This window comes from Dendropsophus ebraccatus, chromosome 4 (genome assembly GCF_027789765.1).
Source record: "Dendropsophus ebraccatus isolate aDenEbr1 chromosome 4, aDenEbr1.pat, whole genome shotgun sequence".
In the NCBI taxonomy this organism is placed as follows: domain Eukaryota; kingdom Metazoa; phylum Chordata; class Amphibia; order Anura; family Hylidae; genus Dendropsophus; species Dendropsophus ebraccatus.
The window spans coordinates 28,638,058-28,660,634 of NC_091457.1; the positions used below are offsets into that span (position 1 = coordinate 28,638,058).

Consider the following 22,577-nt stretch of genomic DNA (forward strand, 5'->3'; position numbering starts at 1 on the left):
TAGGTAGGTGTAAGTAGGTAGCTGTAGGTAGTTATAGGTAGCTGTAAGTAGATAGCTGTAGGTAGGTAGTTATAGGTAGCTGTAGGTAGATATAGGTAGGTATAAGTAGGTAGCTGTAGGTAGTTATAGGTAGCTGTAAGTAGATAGCTGTAGGAAAGTAGTTATAGGTAGCTGTAGGTAGGTGTAAGTAGGTAGCTATAGATAGTTATAGGTAGGTGTAAGTAGATAGCTGTAGGTAGTTGCCACCCCCTCCCCTCTCCTCTCCTCCCCCGATGTAGTCACTGACAAACACACATACAAAAAAAAACAGACACTTTAACTCACCAGGCTCCCCGCCGCGCGTCTCCTCTCCTCAGCTCGGCGGATGTCGCTCCAGTGACGTCACTCGGCCGTCGGGACACTGGCGATCAACCATAGAGGCGCCTGGGCAGAGAGGCAGCTCTGCATACATACTTATCTTTGGTGTAGAGAGGAACGCTGTATGTCTGCAGGAGCGCCGTTAGAAACCACTATAGGAGCAGGGTGCCGGGCGGCCAGCAGGGGGAGCGATCGGGGCCGACAGACATACACTACATCCATTATGTGACAGTGTCGTGCTGTGTATGTCTGTCCGCCCCGATCGCTCCCCCTGCTGGCCGCCCGGCACCCTGCTCCTATAGTGGTTTCTAACGGCGCTCCTGCAGACATACAGTGTTGCTCTATACACCAAAGATAAGTATGCAGAGCCTCCTCTCTCTGCCCGGGCGCCTCTATGGTTGATCGCCCTCCTCTTATAGTGTTCCGTTGCTCCTGCAGACAGAGACAGCACACATTTTTATAGCTAGAAGTGCTGCTGTCTCTTCTGCCTGAGCGCCCCCCTGCTGGCGGGGAGTGATGCGCCCTGTGCAACCGCACAGGTCGCACACCCCAAAGGCTGGACCTGCTCAGGGGCACATGGCAAGTTATTGGGACAGTGACATTATTTGTTGGGGTATACCCACCACTTGTGTTGGCTTTTGTTTCAAGATTTTCAAGAAGATTGTTTGAGATGAGAAAATCACCATTGCTGCTTTTACCTAAAGGGACAGAAGCATCAGAACATGACTTATTGTTTGAAAAATGTTTTTATGTTAAACTTTTTTTTTTTTTAATTTTTTTGTTGACATTTTTTCTAATTTCCAATGTTTCTATTTATAATAAAAAATAATCCTGAGATCTTGCAGTTTTTATTCTAAACCTCAGCTGAGACTTCCTGTTCTGCCTGTGTTAATAAGAGGAGGCTATGTCAGATAAAATAAAAAATGTTTGGAAAGAAAGAAAAAAAAAAGAGGAGGCTACTGTAAAGTGATCTGTACAGCATTGCAGCAACATGTGACACAAGTAGACAAAGGAGACAATAGCCGCTCCCTGTGAAATGACCTCGTCATAGAGAACGCTCAGTAATGTTTCACATTCATCTCAAGGGGATAGATTCTGTCTATTGTCATCTATATCCATGAGGTTTGCTGTAAAGCATGTCACTAAATGCTGTTAAGGACAACCCAGACAATATGGCAGCCCCCATATCAACGTACAAAAAGTGAAATAAAAAATATTACAGCCAGAAAATAGAAACAGATTAGAATAAAAGAACAAGTTTTAGTATCTGACTCTAATCAGTAAAAGAAAATCTAGGTGATACATTCACTTTAAATGCTCTACTATCATGGCATATCATCACTGGAGCTGGAAGGTTTTACGTTTTTCATAAATTTTACCTGCAAGCCAAGTATCCCTAACTTTTTGTGAGTAGTATATTATGCGGTGTATTTAGAGGCAAGTTCCTTGTCCTGCTGTGTCTGTAATCTGAGGATTGTGTGTATGTTATATAGAATGGAATGTGCAGAAAGCAGCCTGTTCTCATGTGACCCTATGATAAAGAGTAGGAGGGGGTGACCAGACCTGCTCTCTGTGTAATCCTATCCCCAGTGTGCGGCAGGACAGGAAAGCTTATTTTTAGGATTGTTGTTGTTACTGTTAGTATTACATGCAGCACATTGGTCTGTATTACTGGTAACCATATGGATAGTGCTTCAAGGGTTAACAGGACAAAGCCCCAGGGAGTATCTACGTGTGACTTGTAGATAGTAAGAACAGCCAATAAGAGTGTTAGCTCTGGGGGCCAGAGTGATGGCCGTGTCCTATTGGTGGAGTGAGAGTCTCCTCGGTAAGCAATGGGCGCAACTTTCGAGAAAAACAGAGAAGCAGAAACTTAGCAGAGTAATCATGAGAAGCAGAGGAGGACAACACAACACTGACACCAGGTAAGAATATATATAGCGTATGCATACCATGTCCCATCTTTATAGCGTTATCCATTGTTTTACCTTATTCTGGGGGGTCCCCAGTATTTCACTGCTCCATCAGGAAGCTAAGCTATAGGGAGTTGTTTGAAAGGTTCTTTACATTGGGGTCACAGATATCCCCTTCATTTTAATGACAGAGTTCTCTATGTATAAGGCTGGATTGACAGGTCACATGTATATGTTAGTAAGGTATGTGACATCCTTAAAGGGGTACTCCAGCGAAAATCTTTTTCTTTCAGATTAACTGGTGTCAGAAAGTTATATAGATTTGTAATTTACTTCTATTAAAAAATCTCAAGTCTTCCCATACTTATCAGCTGCTGTATGTCCTGCAGGAAGTGGTGTTTTATTTTCAGCCTGACACAGTGCTCTCTGCTGCCATCTCTGGCCAAGACAGAAACTCTGTCTCGGTTTTCTATGAATCCCCATAGAAAACCTCTCCTGCTCTGGACAGTTCCTGTCTCGGCCTGAGATGTCAGCAGAGAGCACTGTGTCAGACTGAAAATAAAACAACATTTCCTGCAGGACATTTAGTAGATAATAAGTATGGGAAGACTTTTTTTAACAGAAGATTTTTTTTTAACAGTAGAGATTTTTTTAACAGAAGTAAATTACAAATCTATATAACTTTCTGGTATCAGTAGATTTGAAAGAAAAAGATTTTCACTGGAAAGCCCCTTTAAAACTTATTTTATTCGGTCAGTTTTCCAAACATATATTTGTTAGGCTAACAGTCATGCTGCAATACCAGACACAACCCCTAGAGAGGTGTGGTGCTGTTTTAGTAGTAGAACAGATATCATTGATGTTTTATTCCTACCAGTCAGCCTTAGATCTGTGCCACCACTACTGTACTTACTTATGCACCATGATTTGACTGTAAATCTAGTTCAGGACCATTGATGCCCCCCATGCCATGTGGGTACGTGAAGGAGGACTGGCTGTGGGAAGCCAATGAGCAGTGCCCATCAGTAGAGCTGTCTCAGAGTCGACAAGAAGTTTACTTTCACACAGATCCTGTCTTGGAGAGCTGTGGTACTTCTGCAGTGCGGGGGGATACAGGTAAGAGGATGCACTTAAAGGGGTTGTCAGGCACCCAAAATACACTATTGTCTTATCCTCCGCCACTGATCAGCACTTCCTACTTCCTCTGATTATGCAGAAAATGCCTGCTTAGCCTATCATTGTCTTCAACCACTACTTATTAAATTCAATGAACACACAGTGTGCAGTAAGCTCCACCTAGTGGTAGCCGCAGGCAGGTAAAAATCTATCATTTAGTTCTATCTCAATACAGGTAATTTGTAGCTTTGTATCAAAAAAAGAAAAGAAAAGATCTGCTATACAAGTGTATTCAAAATGATGTTTGTGGACTTTCTAGGTTTTCTCCAAGGAGAACATTACTGGGAGGTAGAATTTCTAGAACCACCATCCGGACTATCAGTAATGGTTGGTGTTGGCACCAGCAGAGCCCCACTGTGTCCCGGAAGTTTACACTATCTCAACTTGTTAGGTAAGATGAGGTTCACCTATTCTAGATAGTGTATCTAAATTCTAAGTATAAAACTCTAGATCACAGTGGATCCTTATTGGGGTCTTCAGCAGTGAGACACCTGGGGTTATCTAGAGAATGGCTACTTGTAAAAACAGCACCACCCCTGTCCTCAGGTTGTGTGTATTCAATTAAATGAAACTGAGCTGCAAAACCACACCCAACCTGAGGACAAGAGAGCTACTGTTTCTGGGGGGAAAAATACCCATGTTTTTCCAAGCATAGATAAACCCCTTAAATCTTATTGTCATGAGATTCCTGTAACAAGCTGAGATTGTCAAATTTGTAGAATTCCTAAGCATAGCAAAGAGGACCATATGATATACCTGATGTTGGGCATCCTTAAAGGGGTTGTCCGAGATTAGAATAAGACCCAGAGATAGCAGCCCTCAGGATTTGTATGGTATTGCAGTTCAGTACCATTAAAGTGAATGGAGCCAAATTGTAATACCACACCCAACCTGGTGTGGTGCTGTACTTGTAAGAAAGCAGCTATATTTTTCTAATTCTTCACAAATTACTCCTATTTGGATTCCTAATGTCTCCTGTGACTTGTTCCAGGCCTGGATAAAGACAGTTGGGGTCTGTCCTATAAAGGCAAAATCTGGCATGGTGGTAACAGCAAACAATACACTGAGCCATTCTACGAGGAAGGGACGGTAATCGGCGTTCATCTGAACATGGAGGAGGGGACATTGACGTTTTACAGAGACAGACAGAGTTTGGGACTTGCCTTCACAGGACTACACAAGGTAGCGTCACAGATCATCATGCTCGGATAGTACCTGTATGTGTGGTGGGGCATATACTGGGGTGGTCCAGTGGGCTGAACCTTTACAATCTATGACTATCCTTACTTCTCATGGTCCTGCTGCTACCAAACTGCGTAAGAAAGCCAAAATGTGTTGGGGTGTAATGTGTGTCGTCATATACATCATGGCGTAGGCTCCCGTCATGACTATGGAAGAAACGACTGAGGAGTGGAAAGCCACCAACCTGACACTTTTTTATGGAGTGTTTATTCCTCTATACAATTGGTCTTTTACGTTGGTTTTATTTGGGGATGCAGTGATGATTTTTCTACTGTTCAAATACTTTTATGTCTAAATGGGGTTCTAGGACCAAATCAAGTTGCATCCACCTCTATATTAACAGCAATACTTCCATAATCCTTACTTACCAGTCTCCTTACTCCTTAGGTTCAGATGCCATTATTCCCCATGGTGTCCTCCACCAGCCCCAGCACAGAGTTGGGCCTGGGATTACGTTGTTGCACTTTGCCCACCCTGGAAGAGCGATGTCTCAGTACGCTGGCTCGTAACCTGACACATATAGACTCCGCCGATCTATTGCCTCTACCAGCAGTGGTCAGGTGGAAGCTGAAAAGCTGGAAGAACTGGGATGTACTGGGACACTAGCTGTGATGTAAGGAGATGCTTGGGGAGACTCTACCCCAGTAGCTATAGATACCTACAGGGCAGTGGTAAGAAGATCCTTGTTCCGTTTTATTGGAATATTCCATGAACTGCCAGATACAAGGGTAAAGCATAAGGAGCCACGTCTCAGAATGTTGGCAGATGTTGGCCAGAGATTTTCATTGTCTATGAAATTGACAACTTGGCAGTTAAGGACACCAAGAGGCAGCTCCAGAATCACATTACTCTTCTCTCCTACCAGGCATGGGAAGGGAGCGTCTTGGATGGTGGGATGTGACGGCAAGCCAGTACAAGTAGGGGACAGGACTCAGATTAAGGGACCATAGTGGTTCATGCTATTGGTCCCTTGGCTGGAACTTTTCCCACAGATCAATATCTGCCAAAACTGAAAAATTGCACAAAGCTGAGGGCCAAGCTTGATATTTATTTAAGCGTTTGTGCAGCATTCCTGGCATTGTCAGAGCAGCGTAAAGCTTTCCTGGCATTGTCAGAGCAGCGTGCGATGTTCCTGGCACTGTCAGAGCGGCGTGCGGTGTTCCTGGCACTGTCAGAGCGGCGTGTGTCTCCCAGCACTGTGCACTATTATAAATAATATCATTAACTGCTACAACATGGGAAGTATAGGAAGGTAGAGGGCAGCTAACTGTGTTCCACATGGTAGCAAGCATTTCCAATAGTGTCTCACATAGTAGCCAGCCCTCCCAATATTATCCCATATTGTAGCCAGCCCCCACAGTAGTTCCCCATATACTTGTTAATTAGTGCCCCCACTGGGGGACTAGTCAAGACTTACTTATCCTGGTTCCTACACTGCAGCTTCTCTGGCTGCAAGACGCTCCCACCACAGGATGTGTGTGATGATGTCACCACGCTGCTTGCGCCACAACGCGGCTCACTCACTTCTATGACGCAGGCCTGTGGTCTAGAAGATTATAATATTGGTGGTCCGAGTGGCAGTCTACACCGCCCATATTATTATCAGCTGCAGCGTCATTGGCCAGCTCCAGGAAATCAATTGATTTCCTTGACAGGCCAAACATAAGGGCACAGCAGGCCAGAATTTGACATGCCTGCTCTTAGAGACTTTCGCAGGGGATTTTTTTGGGGACACTGAGAAATCAGTAAAACATACAACATAGAAAGTGATGGCCCATGACTACCTTGTTATGAAACCAGTCAGGGGGATAGTGCCTTGGGACGTGCAGGATCTGGGGTCCAAGACCTGAGTACTGTTCTCTGCTGTTAGCCAATAGAGCCCTGAGATTATGTGTCCGTTGATTAGATTGCTGTTTTCATTGTTCAGTCGTCCTCAGCAGATTCTGATCGATCCTTCTATAGATGATTGTTGTCCATCTGTATTTATTCCTGTGTGAGATATTTTAGTATTGTATACTATTGCTTGTATATATCACTGCACAGTTCTGCACGTGTATAATAAATAAATGATTACTACGATGTTGTTCTGCACTTTGGTCTTACTAATTCCAATGCAAATAGTTTGGATAGTCAGGCTATTTACCTGCAGAGCAATGGTCTCCAGCTGTCTGCACCCCTCTCCACCCCCATCCATGCTTTGACAACCTTCAGCTGTCGGGGATGGATGTCTGTGAGTTGTATTTTTGCACTAGCTGGAGAACCACAGGTTGGGGACTTTGGCTGTATTTGACTTTAAAATTCAGATATTTTATTGTAGTAAATGCTTAAAATGACCGACGTCTTTCAAACCAAACTGGTTCTTATTCATGGTATGTTGGTCTGGATAGATAGGGAATATGCATTCAAAATGAAGTAACCATATAGCAAATAAGCTCTTATAGGACATCTCTATGGAGGAAGCGTGCAGGCAATGCCGCAGTAGTGATCAGCGGCTACTGCGGCGTTGCCTGCATGCTTCCTCCATAGAGATGTACTATAAGAGCTTATTTTTTTATATAAGCAGCTGTAGTTTTTTCTAATCTTCGAAAACCCCTTTATCCGGGCTTAGAAAAATATGAAATGTGATTGTGTTATCAGGCAGCCTGATTTCTCATCACGTTGCCTCATTTTCCATCTTGGATTTGTTCCCATACTTCTCTTTGGTCTCTTTTACTTCAGCAAAAACTGTAACATAGCCAAGACAATGGTTACAGAATAGATGGGAGTTTTACGAACAAAGAGCCCAGTCTAACTGCAGGTCTGTATGGTAGCATAAAGGACCAACAGCACAAGACCCATACACAAAGTTGGGTGGGACTTTCTCACTACGGATGAGAGAATTGGGAATTTTATTGTGTGAGGTTCATCTGTTCATTAGAGAGATAAGCTACGCCTAGAAGTGTCACTTTTATAAATGATGTGCGGGTGCTATTAATGTCCTTATTTGCTGCACAAAAAAAAATAATAATAATCAGCTGATTTATATCCAACTGAACACCAGCCCTTTTAAATACCAAAAATATATTGTGTGACAAGGACATGTATTTCATTCACCATTAAAAATAAAATAAAAACCAAAAAGGGTAAAAAAAAAAATGTCAATAAAAAGTGTGAATCTACTGTATTTGACATATCTAAGAAAGGTCTGAATAGTCTAGGGCAGGGGTGGGAAACCTTTTCCCTGTCCAGGGCCATTCCGTCATTAATAAAATCATTCGCTGCACTCAAAGTTATACTGTGCACATCAGTGGGGTAGCATGGATTCACAGGAGGGCTAAGTATTGTTCCCCTAGTGCCCCTGCTATTGTAGTTAACCCCTTGTACCTCATGTAAATCCTTAGTGATGCCTGGTAGCCCTTATTGATGCCCCTGGTAGCTGTAGTTAACCTTTTATTGATGCCCCTGGCAGTCATAGTTAACCTCTTATTAATGCCCCTGGTAGCTGTAGTTAACCCTTTATTGATGCCCCTGGCAGTCATAGTTAACCCCTTATTAATGCCCCTGGTAGTCATAGTTGACCCCCCAGTGATGCCCCTGGTAGTCATAGTTGACCCCCCCCAGTCATGTCCCTGGTAGTCTAGTTAACCCCCAGTGTTTGTCAAAAAAAAAAAAAAAAAAAAAAATCCCACTCACCTTTCCTCCACTCCCACACTTCCCAGGTCCTCTTCTCTCACCTATAGTTTGTGCCGGTGCTAGGTTCAGATCCAAGTCTGTTGTTTATTCCAAATATTCTGGACAAAATAATGCAATGGTTAAATGCTGGGCACTACAATGGAAACCTGACAAACCCTTTTGAAGTCGAGAGGGTTTGTTGGTCACGGCTGGTGGATTTGGTATGGCTTAAAGGTGTTATCCTACAAAAATATGGCCACTTTTCCCCCTCTCTTGTCTCCAGTTCAGGTGTGGTTTGCAATTAAGCTCCATTTACTTTAATAGAACCGAATTTGAAACCACACCCAATCTGGAGACGAGAGGGGAAAAAGTGGCCATGTTGTTGTAGCACTGGATAACCCCTTTAAGAAGAAGATTTAAACCTTAGAGTTGTCCAGGAAAAAAAAAAGATGTACAGTTGGGAGGTGGTGTAAAACAAGTGTTGAAAAAAAGTGATACCCCAACAGGATATTTTGATGCTTATAGTTCCTGCTTCACTGCTTCATCCTGGTTTCCATGACACGTGTCCTTGCATGAACAGCAATGTCCTGTGTCAGTCAAGCAGGTAGTTGTTACATTGACCATGTGTCACAGGGTCTAGAGGCCTCTAGTGGGGTGGGGGGCTCAGGGAAGGTGAGTATTTTAATAACACCCCCATCCATATATAATTAATTTTTATTCCCCCCCCCCCCCCCCAAAAAAAAAATGAATTTTTTTTTACCTGCACGTAATTATAATGGGTCGGGGACTTGTCCTTGAAGGTCAGGAAAGTTTCCCATAACCTGATCTGGTCCTATCCCTGTTCTACAACTACAAGCTGCCATACAACCATGCACATAAACCATCTTCTTCTTACACTTTTCTTCCTTTAGAAACTAATCCACTAAAAAAAAGTCCTGCATTCGTGTGCATCTGTCCGTGTCACCAGACTAAGATCATACATAAACATGTTATGAAGTGGAGACTCTACTAGGTGTAAACACCATCAGAGCTCGGACTGAACATTCTGTTATGCTACATCTGAACTTTGCACATGGCTCCCTGCTAAACCCGTCAAGTGTGACCACACCCTGACCCAGCACATACTCCGAGTACTAGGCTGGTTGTACCAATGCTGGTGGTTGTAAGTAAACAACATTAACACTTCACTGGAACTCAGTCGTTTCCTTTTGGAATAGACTGTGGTTTACGTAACACAGTGAGAACTAATTTGCATATTTCTTCCCAATTAAAGGGACAGAGTCATCAGAAAATGACATTGTTTAAATAATGTTTTTATGTTAAACAATTTTTGGTAATATTTTTCTAATTATCAATTTTTCTATCTATATTATAAAACAATCTAGAGAACTTGCAGTTTTCATTCCTACCACTGGGGCTAAAACTAAGCTGAGACTTTCTCTTGTGTCTGTAGTACTGCTGTAAAGTGATCTGTACAGCATTGCAGCCACATGTTAAAACCAGTAGATAGGGGGAGACAATAGCAACTCCCTGTGGAATGACCTCTTTACAGGACACAGAGCACTCTTAATGATGTTTTACATTCATCTAAAGGGGTCAGAGTCTGTATATTGTCGTGTATGTCCATGAGCCTGGCTGTAAAGTATGTCAGTAAATGCTGTTAAGAACAGCCCAGGCAATATGGCAGCCTCCATAACAGTGCACTCCATTATAGGAAGAAGCATTCCTGAGCCCATGAAGTGCTGAGGACTGTAGCTCTCCTCGCTCCTCCCATCCCTATTCCTGCTTGAGTGACAATACACACAATACAGGAATGAGACTTGGAAGCAGGATTGCCAATTAAGCAGAAGGTTTCCCCAATACAGAGAGACCTGGCAGCAAATAATGAATTTCTATGCAGCGCCACCGCAGGTAAGATGAAATATTAGACATGGACCATCAAAATTAATGAACCGTCTACTGAATGTACAGACACTGTCGTTCCCTGCTGAGTAATATTGGGTAAAGCATCATCATACACATGGCCTTACTATGGATTCCATATCCTGCTGGACCTCCCTCAGAAATCATTGAGCTAGTGCTTTCAGGGGGAATAAGTTGCAGTGAAAGCAGCACATGTGCTGCCATACATCTGCATGGTTCTAAGGCTGTGTACAGTTATGTTGTGTTTCCTTCTTTTTATAATTAAGCCAAATTGATGTGAACAGTTAACTGTTTAGGATTTGCCATGTTATAAGCATTACCGGGCTTTCTCACTTTGTTTATGACAAGAAAAATATCTATGATGAAGCCTGGTAATGCTGATTACATGGCAAAGCCTAGACAGTCAACATTACGAAGCCCATAGGATTTAATTATGTGAACAAAACCGCAAATGTGGAAACGCTACCTGAAGAGAAGACCTACCCCAATATCACACGCTGGATACCAAACCAAGGACTTAAATGCTGGCCACTATGGATCAGAACTCTCACATGTGAAAAAAAAACATTGTATAGAAATAAGATGCAGACACAGGTTACATTCCATGAATTGTATTTTTTCCTCTCTTCTTTTTGAAGTACAAAATGTGAAATCACAAGCAGACTAAAAATATGTGCAAGGCAGGAACCATATCAACACTAGATCAGAACTACTACAGATCGGAAGTATAAAGGAGACGTAGAACAATCCCCAGGATCCACACGTGTACATGTTGTCTACCGGCGGCTCAATTCCTGGAGCAGGATGAGGGGAAAACATGAGGAATGTATGGGAAGGCCACTTTCATTCATACAATCTGAACCCACACAAAGCATAAGCCGACTGAGAACTGCAGCTTCCCTTCTGATTATGGGAGGTAGACTTAAAGGTGGAATTTCCATTTAAAAAGTTAGCCCCTATCCATAACATAGGGAGTAACAAGCTGAACGTTTGGGACCCCCATCCATCCCGATCTCAAGAATGGCAGCATTAGGAGACCCCACATGACACAAGGATACCATGCATGCCATAGTCATGCTCCACCTCCTGAGGCCTTGCGCCAGACATAACAGTGGGTCAGTTTGGCATAGAGTGTTCCTGCCCCAGACACGACTATAAGGGAAAGGGGTCAGGTTTTGTTTATAGTGCTTTCAAAAGGGAATACCAGTAAGCATGAAAGTCTCTTGAGACACCCTACTGAAAAGTGTCCCATCCGCGGTGTTTCATTACCATGTGTGGCCATGACTGAAGATATTATAGCCAACAAGTGACCACCCTAGATCTCCATCTTCTATTCACCACCCATTCCTGGCTGATATTTTCGTTAAAAGGGGTATTCCCATCATAGATATTTAGGGCATGTCCACAGACTATCTAAGTGGGTGCTATGGGCCCTACCCACAATGGTGTCCAAATACACGATCTGGAACAGGATATTTGAAAAAAAAAAAAAATTAAGAAACTTTGTAGATTTTTGTTCTGCTCCCACACACGTGACTCCAAGGTAACAGACTACACACAAAGCCTTTGTAGTCTGATTCCTTAAACCTGTACAGGGAGTGAGTAACCCATGCCTGCAAGATCAGACTACACAGGGTTTGTTTGTAGTCTGTAACCATGGGGACTTGTAGGTGTAGGGAATTTTTTTTCAATGAAAGTACAGGCTAGAAACTTCTTCCAAAATCATATTCAGGATCTGTATCACATGGATAAAATACAGTAAATATAGCAGTAATACAGTTCAATAGGGGTATGCATCCAGAGGATTATATAGAGGGGGATATTGTGATATATGGCACCCAATATGTAAATTAACTGACCACACTAGAGTGAACTATGGTTCCCACATGAGGCCTTTCTCAACATTTGATGATATGTTGATAACATGTATGTATAAAGAGTAAAAGGATATCTATACTTTAAGATGCCTATTGGTCTAAACTTTCCAATAAAGCAAGTCACTCACTCCGAGGTAAAGCCTTAAACATACATTAAGCATTTAAGAACAATACAACCGAGGCAAACATTTGGCAATAAAACATCATGTAAAATTACAAAACAGTATTCATATATAGGACCACAATGTGCAAAGGGCAGGATCATGGGTCACAAGGGCCAGATCCCAAACCATAACCCCTAGGTACACAATATTAAAATTCCCTTGGTTGTCAATCACTTGATCTCCAAAAATTCTTAAAAGGTCTTTACTAGAGATGAGCGAACCTCCAGCATGCTCGAGTCGATCCGAACCCGAACTTTCGGCATTTGATTAGCGGTGGCTGCTGAACTTGGATAAAGGCTAAGTGGAAATAATGGATATAGTCATTGGCTGTATCCATGTTTTCCAGACAACCTTAGAGCTTTATCCAAGTTCAGCAGCCCCAGCTAATCAAATACTGAACGTTCGGGTTCGGATCGACTCGAACCCGATTCGCTCATCTCTAGTCTTTACTACCAAAACAGCTAGGAAAAAACAATGAGGTGTAAATTTTGGCTTCTCGGCCCCAATGCAAAATTTGTAAAAAGGCTCCATGTCTACAATGTAAGATTTACAGGATTATGGGGCAACTAAGCAACATCCCCATTCATCTGTAATGGTGGGCATACTGGTTGTCATCCAGATTTCCCAGAGTCAGATATGTAGAAACAGCTGTAGGTAAAAGTAATACAATAAGAGCTATATTTGGTGAGTGATTGGGCAGTGCGCTACAGTGAGAATTACTCAATCTTTACATCTTGACAAAATCATAACTTGTAACACAAAAAGTACAGCTGCCAGGCATATAGCGTATGTGTAGGGCAACATATGTAACCATTAGACTAGAAAACACAATAGGCAACAAAGAGAACGTCAGCTTTCTGCAATGCGGACAGATCTGAAATTTGTTATGGTCAATGCAACTTCAAGACTCCATATTGTTAAGGGTAATTTCAGTCACAATTGTATATAGGCTCTGATGTAGTGTTTATATTGGAATTGTTGTCACATTGTTTTTTTGTATTGTATCATAAAGTGACTGTTCCTTTCTGTACACCAGTGTTCTTTAAGCTGTTGCAAATATAATGATAAATGAATGTGTTTGACGCAAACCCTACAGTAGAAACCTTTTTTAAAGAATTTTAAAAAGTCTGTTTTCAGGAATAGCACCACAACCGTCCATGGGTTGTGTCTAGGATTGGACTGCAGTGAAAGGGACGGAACTGCAATACCACACACATATGGATAGGGGGTGGAGTGGTTTTAAAGGAGAATGTATCAGACAACAAGGAGCCTCACTGCTTTTACTTCTTTATTACCCTTTTTAACTTTACACAATGATTTTTCTGCAAGGCAACAGTCCTTAAAGAATTTAAAACCTTTGTGCTGTCATCTAAAAGGGGTATGCCGGGGAAAATAAAAATCCAAGGAGGGCAGAAGTCAGTGGGAAAATAATAATAAAGTGATACTTACCTGTCCTGATGCCCAGCAGTTCTGCCCTTCACAGTTACCTGCCGGTATTCTGTATCTCCTGGCCAGTGACATCATCACCCAGCTGAGAAATGCCTGCTCGGCCAATCAGTGACTGAGGCAGACACCTCTGCAGTCACTGACTGGCTGAGCTGGTAGCTGCTGCTGGGTTATGAAAACACAGGAACCAGCGAGATTCACAAGACCAAAAGGCAACAGTGAGAAGTGGCACCCAGACGGGTAAGTATCACTTCATTATTAGGCTCTCACCACCTTTCTATCCTTCTTGGATTTTTACCTTTGCAGTATACCCCTTTAAGATGAAAGCACAAAAGTTTTTGACTGTTTCAAGACAATTGCCTTACAGAAAAGTCATTGTGTAAAGTTAGGAAATAGCAAGGAAGAAGAAACAGAGGGAAGGCACATTGTTGTCTGATACCACTGACACAGGTGGTGCCTACCAGAAGAGTAACCGGTATAAAGATTGGGCGTCTCAACTTATATAGTGCATATCACCCATACATTGGGGTAGTAATGGAATAGAGGTGGTTGCCAAGCAAGGACGATCCTGTACGAGTATTGACCAGAAATGGGTCCATCACAAAGCTTAGGTTAGCATAAGCCCCATTTGCTGGCCCTCTAACAATCTCCAGGACTCTGAGGGGTTTTGACACATTTATTGGTAGTAGAAAAAGTTTCAATAAAAGCTTAAAAAAACAAAATAAGCATTTTAGGGGAGACTGGGTTCGCACCCACTTCATCAGATTGTGCATCGAAGTGGGTGTAACCCCATTGTTTCAAGGTGTTCTTATTTGAGCTTTTCACTACTGTTAAACATATCTTCAGAAGAAAAATTCCCTGGTGTTTGGGGGGTTCTTGTTTCCCATTCAAACCTATCGTGGTAACGTTAAGCAAGGATGAATTTTTTTACTTTTTTTTGCCCAGAGACTATTACACGGACATAAAAATCTAGTTAAAAGAACATAAAAAACACTGTAACTAATAAAAATAAATGGGTCCTATGGAGATCCCAAAAGACAGAACAACCCCCCATATAGTGAGTGGAATGAAATGACAGTCTTCATACTTATACACAGTCCAAAAAAATGAGCGAAAGAAGGGGTGGGAGTGCAACCCACACTTAAAAATGGACGTTACTGGGGCAGGATTTATATGTCCCAATTTTGGTTTTTTAAATGTTGACTCTTCTTTATGTATGGCTCTTCCTGATCAACCATAAGCAGTCAGTCACCCTAACAATAAAATACTAAAACTTTCTCCAAAGGGTGCCAGGTGTAACAGGCAGGAGATTTGTACTATGTGACTGGGGATAGGCTTTGTACAGAAGGGTCCGCTAAGTCAGATCTGTCATTCGGCAGTACACAACGTAAAAAGAGGTGATAAAACAAGATAGAAGTGATAGAGAAGAATAGACATAAGTCATATGGGAAGATTCCCTCAATCATTTATAATAAGGCTACACGCCACAACACGCCACCGCACGCCCAACATTACCACAACTATCACAAGGGAAAGTGCTTCTTTGCCTACCAGAGGCATCAGCTGTTGCCAAGATTTGGGTAGACACATGGAGGGATGGCTTTGTGGAGGGTTTCTGTGCTGCTGCAAGCTGCATTGGAGATGCCAGCTCCAATGTGTCATAAAGGTACCCACATACACACGCATACAGACAACAGGACGGGACAGTGATGCGGTGGAGGTGGCTGTGCAGCACTGGGCTGGCAGTGGCGGAGTGTCGCTGGGAGAACATTCTGATCTACCAGTGAATGTCCTCAAACAGCTCCTTCTGGTTGTCTAGCAGGAACTTTGTGAAGGTGTTGATGGGATTGATGGCTTTGAGGGTCATGGCCACATCTTTTGCCCAAAGGAGGTTTGGGCCGAACACCACAGCCAGGTTCGTATTTGTCATCTTATTTTCATCACTCCGAGCAGACACCTTGAAAAGAATCAAATCAGAGATAGTGAGACAGAGACCAGAGGCTCATACTCTCACTCAACTATCGTCAATCCACCTTACCTCAACTAGAAAACATATGAGGAACCGGAGAACTTCATAATTCTCTTCAGGCAAAGTCTTGAGAGTCTCTCTGGTGGATTCTACCCGGTTCTCTTGCTCTATGCCTGCGGAAGGTTTGTATAGAAAGAATAGGTTACAGAAGGACATGTGAATGCAAGTCGGACTGGGTTATATTCATCTCTATGACTGTATACCCTTCAAGAACACTGAGGTTCTTCAATACTCTTTGTTCATTATTTACAAAGGGAGCCACTTAGGATCTCTCTCTGAGCCTTGGAGAGACACTATGTCGGGGACCATTATCTATGAGGTAAAGATATTTGGGCAGGAGTTTTCTTGATGAAGCAACCCCTTTAGAACGATCGGCATTTGATTAGTGACGGCTGCTGAACTTGGATAAAGCTCTATGGTTGTCTGGAAAACATGGATACAGCCAATGACTATATCCATGATTTCCACATAGCCTTAGGGCTTTATCCAACTTCAGCAGCCACCGCTAATCAAATGCCGAAAGTTCGGGTTCGGATGGACTCAAGCATGCTCAAGGTTCGCTCATCTCTAATCAGTATGTTTTGACCAGTAAAAGAAAAAAAAAATCCCTGTGTAAAGCTGGGTTTGCACTACTTCGACCTTATTTTTGTGTCTTTCTTGTGTCCTTTTTTTTTTATAATGGAATTCAATGGAAAAACGGATCAAAACGGATGCACACACATGCATTTGTTTTTTCCATCAGTTTTTCGCAAAAACGTAGTGTGAACCCAGCCTAATATGACAGCTGACTGCAGCTTCCCTGCCCAAGGCTTGACCTTTGTAATAGACTTGTTTACTGTGTCGGTTTAGCACTGCGGAATCCGCTATACAAATAAATATTATTCAGAGCATATAAGCCAGTTCAGATCCCTTTATCTCAAGGTCTTTGCTTCACCCAGAGATAGAAAAAAATAGATGAATATTTGATATTAAATAAATGTGGAACCTGTCACCTAAATGAGGATGACATTTTTAGGCCTTTGTCCCATCCACCTCCATAATTCTGTGATTATGATTCAATTCATAACATACACAGATTTTATGGGACACAAAACCTATTTTGTCATCTTATCTGGAATGGGAAACCTGCCAGGACTAAAAAAAGAAAGACTCCAGAGTCTGGAGGCCTGGTGATCCCCAATCCCTGCCTTTACTATATGGAGTCCAGCAGTCTCCTGGCAGACCAGAACGCCTGATTATATTCCTTCCATCATCTTGAGGTAGAGGGTATAGAAAAAAATTAAAGTGTTAGTGTCATTTATAAAAACTTCTGAAATGCTGTCCAGATATGTAAACTTTTGACATTGCATGGGGTCTGTCCTGAGACCCGCTGCTATTTTAAGCTATACCTGGGTGCGATGTGAAGTCACAGGAGTCGGACATCAGAAATTTAAATGGAGCCGGTCTCCTACAATGAGTTATACGGTTTTGGTGTTCCTAAAGATTACAAGGTTTGCTTTTTGGGTCCCATGCAGAACGTTCATGTGTATGGGGAAGCTGTGAGAGAATACCGTTTGGCAAACAACTATTAAAAAAAAATCTAGGACCCTTCGTAATGATAGTATCAGGCTGGCGAAAAAATAAAAGCATAGGAACATCTATTTGGGGGTCTGGATTAATTCCTCACATCACTTTAAAGTGACACACAGAGGTTGTGTCCTGTAATGCTCCTAAGCTACAATCATTTATGTGTATGATCATTGCTTCTGTCAGATATACCTACCTAGGTAATGCTGCTAAAGAAGAAAATCTGTACTTACTGGAGAATCCAACAACGTAGCTGTAAAGGTTAAATGTCAGCAGCGGCTCAGGGAGCTCCCGGAGGAAGGTCTTGAGGATGACTGCAGTCAGGTGGACATCATCGTACTGCTGGTAGTTGACAGGAGTTCCTAGACACAGATACAAACAGATCACATCATGTGGGGGTATCTTTAATTTCAATCAATAGTTCGCAACTCGTAGAATGCCATTACAGTCTTCTGCACATACCACACTATGGAACAAAAGAAATGTATTACTCCTATTAGATGGGCAGATATCAACACTGCTCAGCTCTTAAAAGTGATATTGTCACTCCCCTTTCCATATACAGTATGCAGTTCTCAGCACCATTCAGAAGCTTGATGGTGAGATGATCCCTGTCGCTTTGCTTCAGTAGGTGCAACCCATTCTAATGACATCAGGGAGGGGGGCAGAGGCTACTGTGCCAAAGTAGGCGGGAAGATGGGGGCACAACAGCCGTGAAGCCCCACCTAGAGGACACTGTTCACCAATGATGAAAAGCTATTTTTGACCAGAATGACAACAAAGATGTGGTTTATACAGGTACAGAGAGAGAGAGAGAGAGAGAGAGAGAGAGAGAGAGAGAGAGAGAGAGAGACAGAGACAGAGATCCTTTAAGCCATCATGTCAATATGTCCATGTATTACATAGACCTCTCACTGATTTCTGTGGGTGCTATGTAATGCTTAAAGGGGTATTCCCCCAAGAGCTAAAAAAATGTAATGCTCCCAAACCTAGTTATTCTTACTCACCGAGTCCCTCGAGTATTTTGAGACGTCTCCCATCTTTGTTTGGTTGGTTGTGGGGCGGGGGCTGTGTGCTGCGGGCGAGTGCTGGACGGTGCGCCGGGAGGCTCTGGACACAGGGGGTGAGCTCTGGGCTGGGGGGGACCGGGTGGCTGCTGTTATAGAGGGAGGCAGTGACACCTGCACTGATCACTGTCTCCCTCTCTAACAGCAGCCACCCCATCAGTGTTCTCAGTCACTTCACAGTGCTGGGACTGAGGACACGTGATGCCGTCTCGGAGGGTCGGGGCCAGGAGCAGGGAGCGTGTCGGGTTGGACTGAGAGCTGATGATTCTCTGCAATCCGTGGGGGTGAATGCAGCTAGATAACAGCAAAACTGTGCAGAATCCATTATAACTTTATATTGGAAAGATGGAAAGCTACGGGGGGACAACGTATTAATGCAAAAAATTTTTTGGGGGGGAATACCCCTTTAATATTCCTTATGGTGGTGCTGCAGTTGCATCTAAACACTACCAGTTTCCTTTAGCTGATTACAGCTCAATGCTGGGTCTCCCAAGAACAAGACCATCTGCAGTTACCTTATTGGTAAGGGTAATTGTCTATAGTGGACATAGTGCAGCCCCAATACTTACCTATATTATATTTCTGCTGAACCTCTCGTACCACCTGAGTGCTGGCCGACCTCCGGAATATCCCCTCAGTGCTTAGAGCTGCAAGAGCAAAGAGATTAAAAAGTCAACATCTGTTCATAAATCAGTTCCTCTTTCCTTGTTAGATTGTCAGCAAAATACACATGATTCATAGTCACCATATTCTGTATGACTGTGCACAGGTCATGCTTCATAACCATCACAAAGAGGATGAGATAAAGACTAAGCTTAAGCTACGTTCCTATTTCTACTACTGCTATCAACCTTGGGGAGTGTGCGTGTGTGTTCTCCTGAATTTATGGAAAGCCCTTACATTACAGAATAACATAACTGGAATGCCAAGGCATACCTAGAGTCTGGCAGAAATTACTACTAGTTTATGTTATCAAGCATTATCCCATAGAAGTGGAAATTCCAATGTAAGATATTCATAAAAATATTTGCACTCAATGCTTCCCATTCATCATCCACCTATAAAGCAGTCACTGGGAAGGAGTTACACATAACAGTGCTTCTCCATTGCACAGACCAGTCTACACTGACCTAGAAGCCATGACAGGTCGGGATAAATTTAAAAGAGCCTGTACACCTTTAATGGCTGCCATTATTTTAACTGACAGCAATCTCCCTCGATCTCCCTATACGCAAATAAATGTTTAGCACTTTTGAACGCTCATGTGTTATCAAAAGAGAGGGGAGGGGTAAGCCACTGCCAGGGACCTGTCTGAGAACTACAGGGTTAAGCAGCTGAAATTCAATGTGCCAGACCCTTTTCTAGTTTTAGTTCCTAGTGTGGGTGTGAAAACGGGGTCCAAGTTGGTTTGTGAGCAGGGTGTGTGCAATAGTAGTGGGTTATTACTCAATAAGCCAAGGCACTGACCATTTTGCCTCAGATAAGCCACAGTCTCTTGCACAACTTGGGGAATCTTCTGATGGCTGTCAGAGCGTTTGTCTTTGAGCCTGTGGATAGCACAAAACATTACAAGAGACAGGAACATAGAAGAGGCACAAAAACTACTCGCAAGATACTCACTGCTGTAGGGAGACCCCAAACTGCTGGTTGGGTAAAGGAGGCCGAGGTGGAGTCGTTTTCTGACCAGTCGGTGTGGGTTTCAGTGTGGAGCGGATCAGCTCATCGTATCTACAGAAGTAGATGTCAGGAGTTAAAGGGCAGGCCCACTTTATTTATTCACTGGAGCATCTACAGTTAGGGTCCTATTCCACAGGCCGCTAGATCGCGGCTCGTTTACTGGGCCTATTCCACGGCCTGATGATCGTTGAGCGAGGGCTGCAGGGACATCGTTACCGATGTCCTTGCAGCCCTTGCAGTAATACATTACCTGTCCCGGCTTCTGCTCCGCGCTGTCTTCATCCCCGGGTCCCGCACGCTCTGTCTTCAGAATGGCCGGTCAGCTGACAGGCCACACTCAGCCAATCACAGGCTGCGGCGGTCCCTGCCTGTGATTGGCTGAGCGCTCCATCAGCTGACAGGCCATTCTGAAGATAGAGAGCACGGGACCCGGGGATGAAGACAGCGCGGAGAAGAAGCCTAGACAGGTAATGTATTACTGCAAGGGTTGCAAGGACATCGGTAACGATGTCCCTGCAGCCCTCGCTCAACGATCATCGGGTATGATGCTGCTGCTTGTCAAATCGTTGGTCGCCGGCCGTGCACCGCTATTCAACTGTAGCGATGCACGGTGGGGGAACAATGATTTTAGGTCTGGCCTTTAGGTCTAGGTCTGGTTTATCTCCTCTGTGGTGGTGCTGTAGAGATAATGAACATTGATTAATAGATCTTTCACTATACCCAAACAGGCAGAGTTCTATCAATCCAGGTTGGTGGGACAGTGAGAAGCCACTGGGGACTGTGCAGATGAAAGTAGCAAGGGATGACTGGTACCAAAACAAAGATCTTTGCTTTAATGATCACAAAACATTACTATTCTGTTTCCCCAAAAATAAGACAGTGTCTTATATTAATTTTCTCTCCCAAAGATGCGCTAGGTCTTATTTTCAGGGGATGTTTTTTTTTTTTACCTACGAAAAAGAATTCACAATGTTACATGCACAGCAGGGACAGAGCGTACAGTATGGTAGCTTTCAGCCACCAGGGGGAGCTCAGCACAGCACACTCGTACAGCACAGCACAGCTTTAAGCCACTAGGGGGAGCTCACAACAGCACACTTGTACAGCACAGCAGGTACAGCATATGGTATGGCGGAAGGTGACAGGATAATGGCAGATTGTGTGCAGCTCTACATCTGGCAGTAGGGGACAACAGGGATGGCAGCAGGGACAGGAGTCTTCATGCCTTGCCTGCACATTTACAAGAGATGGCTGCGGAAGGGAACATCGGGGTTGGCAGCAGGTGGCGATCTTCATGTCCTGCATGCAGCTGCTCTGCAACAGACGGTGAAGGTATGGGAAAACGGCAGTGGGCTAAACAGAATTCCAGCTGCATTTCCTGGTGTTCGGTGCAGAGGGCATGCTTCCAAACAAAAACTGCTAGGTCTTACTTTTGGGAGAGACATATATATTTAGCAAAACCTCTACTAGGTGTTATTTTTTGGGGAAACACGGTATAAAGGTGTCTGAATAGAAACGCCTGCTGCATGCCTATGATACTGTGACAGGTGTCCATTTACAAGCCTCTTTCATAGACTAAACCTTATGAGAAGGATATACAAGATTTTCATTTAGTGTTCTCTCCAATGAACTGTAAAATTCTAACCAGAAACATAAGATTCCCTTTAAATCCATCATAGGTATACAGATCATAATGATTACTTGAGTACTGGCTTGGGGATCCCCAGCTGATCCAACTTCACAATTTCCTCCAATTCACTCAGATAATTTGCGTAGAAAATCTTTCGGCCAAACTTGAAGCTAAAGTAAAAGAATGAGACCAGATTGTGAGCATAATCTTTACTTAGTCGTAAGAGACGTAGATATGCATATATTATTAATTGCAGAACCAGTAACTTGCAGAGCGAGCAGTCAAAGTAACCACCGCTCACTGTGTAGAGAATACCGCACATAGTGATATGGACAGGCAGCTTCCCTATGCGTATTGGTCATTCTAAAAAGAATATACAGTACACGGGGGAAGTCTCTGTTCTGTATCAATCACAGGGGGACTGGGAACTGCAGAACTGCAGTTCCCAACATGAACTTAAGAGGCAGCAGAGGAGTCTGTGTCACTCCTTATTGCTGTCATACATATCAGAGTGGAAACACAGCATAACATGTATGTATTTGGATTTCTTATAAGGCCGGGTTCACACGCTATATGACACCGGCCGTTCTGTGACCTGGCTGTGTCAGAACGGCTGGTGTCAGTGAAGTTCACTTAATTTCTGTTGAATTGGGATGCGGGTGCATTCAGGTGTGCCCGCATCCCAATTCACCATAGCACACAATGGAAAGTGCAGCCGGATCCACACTTATTATTGTGTGTGTGTTGTCAGTGTTGTGCGGCAGCTATTCAATGAATAGCAGCCGCAAAAACCTGACGCATTAGTTCTTCCTGCAGCCGTTTGGAATCCCGGCAGGAGTGTATACTATGTGTATACACG

At 43.3% G+C, this 22,577-nt stretch overlaps 2 protein-coding genes across 3 annotated transcripts in view; one reads left to right on the forward strand and one right to left on the reverse strand.

The window, feature by feature from the left end:
• The first annotated feature begins 2,133 nt into the window (after nt 1-2,133).
• LOC138787980 (SPRY domain-containing SOCS box protein 3-like) lies at nt 2,134-6,767 on the forward strand. The gene is made up of 5 exons (XM_069965370.1): nt 2,134-2,282; nt 3,214-3,386; nt 3,706-3,837; nt 4,438-4,628; nt 5,076-6,767. Exons 1-5 carry the CDS (start codon nt 2,149-2,151, stop codon nt 5,292-5,294), a joined length of 849 nt encoding a protein of 282 aa, XP_069821471.1. The 5' UTR covers nt 2,134-2,148; the 3' UTR covers nt 5,295-6,767.
• Nucleotides 6,768-10,857: 4,090 nt separating this feature from the next.
• ARHGAP1 (Rho GTPase activating protein 1) overlaps nt 10,858-22,577 on the reverse strand; it is a 36,423-nt gene continuing 24,703 nt past the window's right edge. For both annotated transcript variants that reach the window (XM_069965375.1, XM_069965374.1), the window contains exons 7-13: nt 21,790-21,888; nt 20,032-20,139; nt 19,879-19,958; nt 18,981-19,058; nt 17,578-17,706; nt 15,788-15,891; nt 10,858-15,706 (exon numbers count right to left, since the gene is read on the reverse strand). In XM_069965375.1, coding sequence (XP_069821476.1) covers nt 15,527-15,706; nt 15,788-15,891; nt 17,578-17,706; nt 18,981-19,058; nt 19,879-19,958; nt 20,032-20,139; nt 21,790-21,888 — 778 coding nt within the window. In that variant the 3' untranslated portion in view covers nt 10,858-15,526. The remainder of the gene's footprint in view (nt 15,707-15,787; nt 15,892-17,577; nt 17,707-18,980; nt 19,059-19,878; nt 19,959-20,031; nt 20,140-21,789; nt 21,889-22,577) is intronic.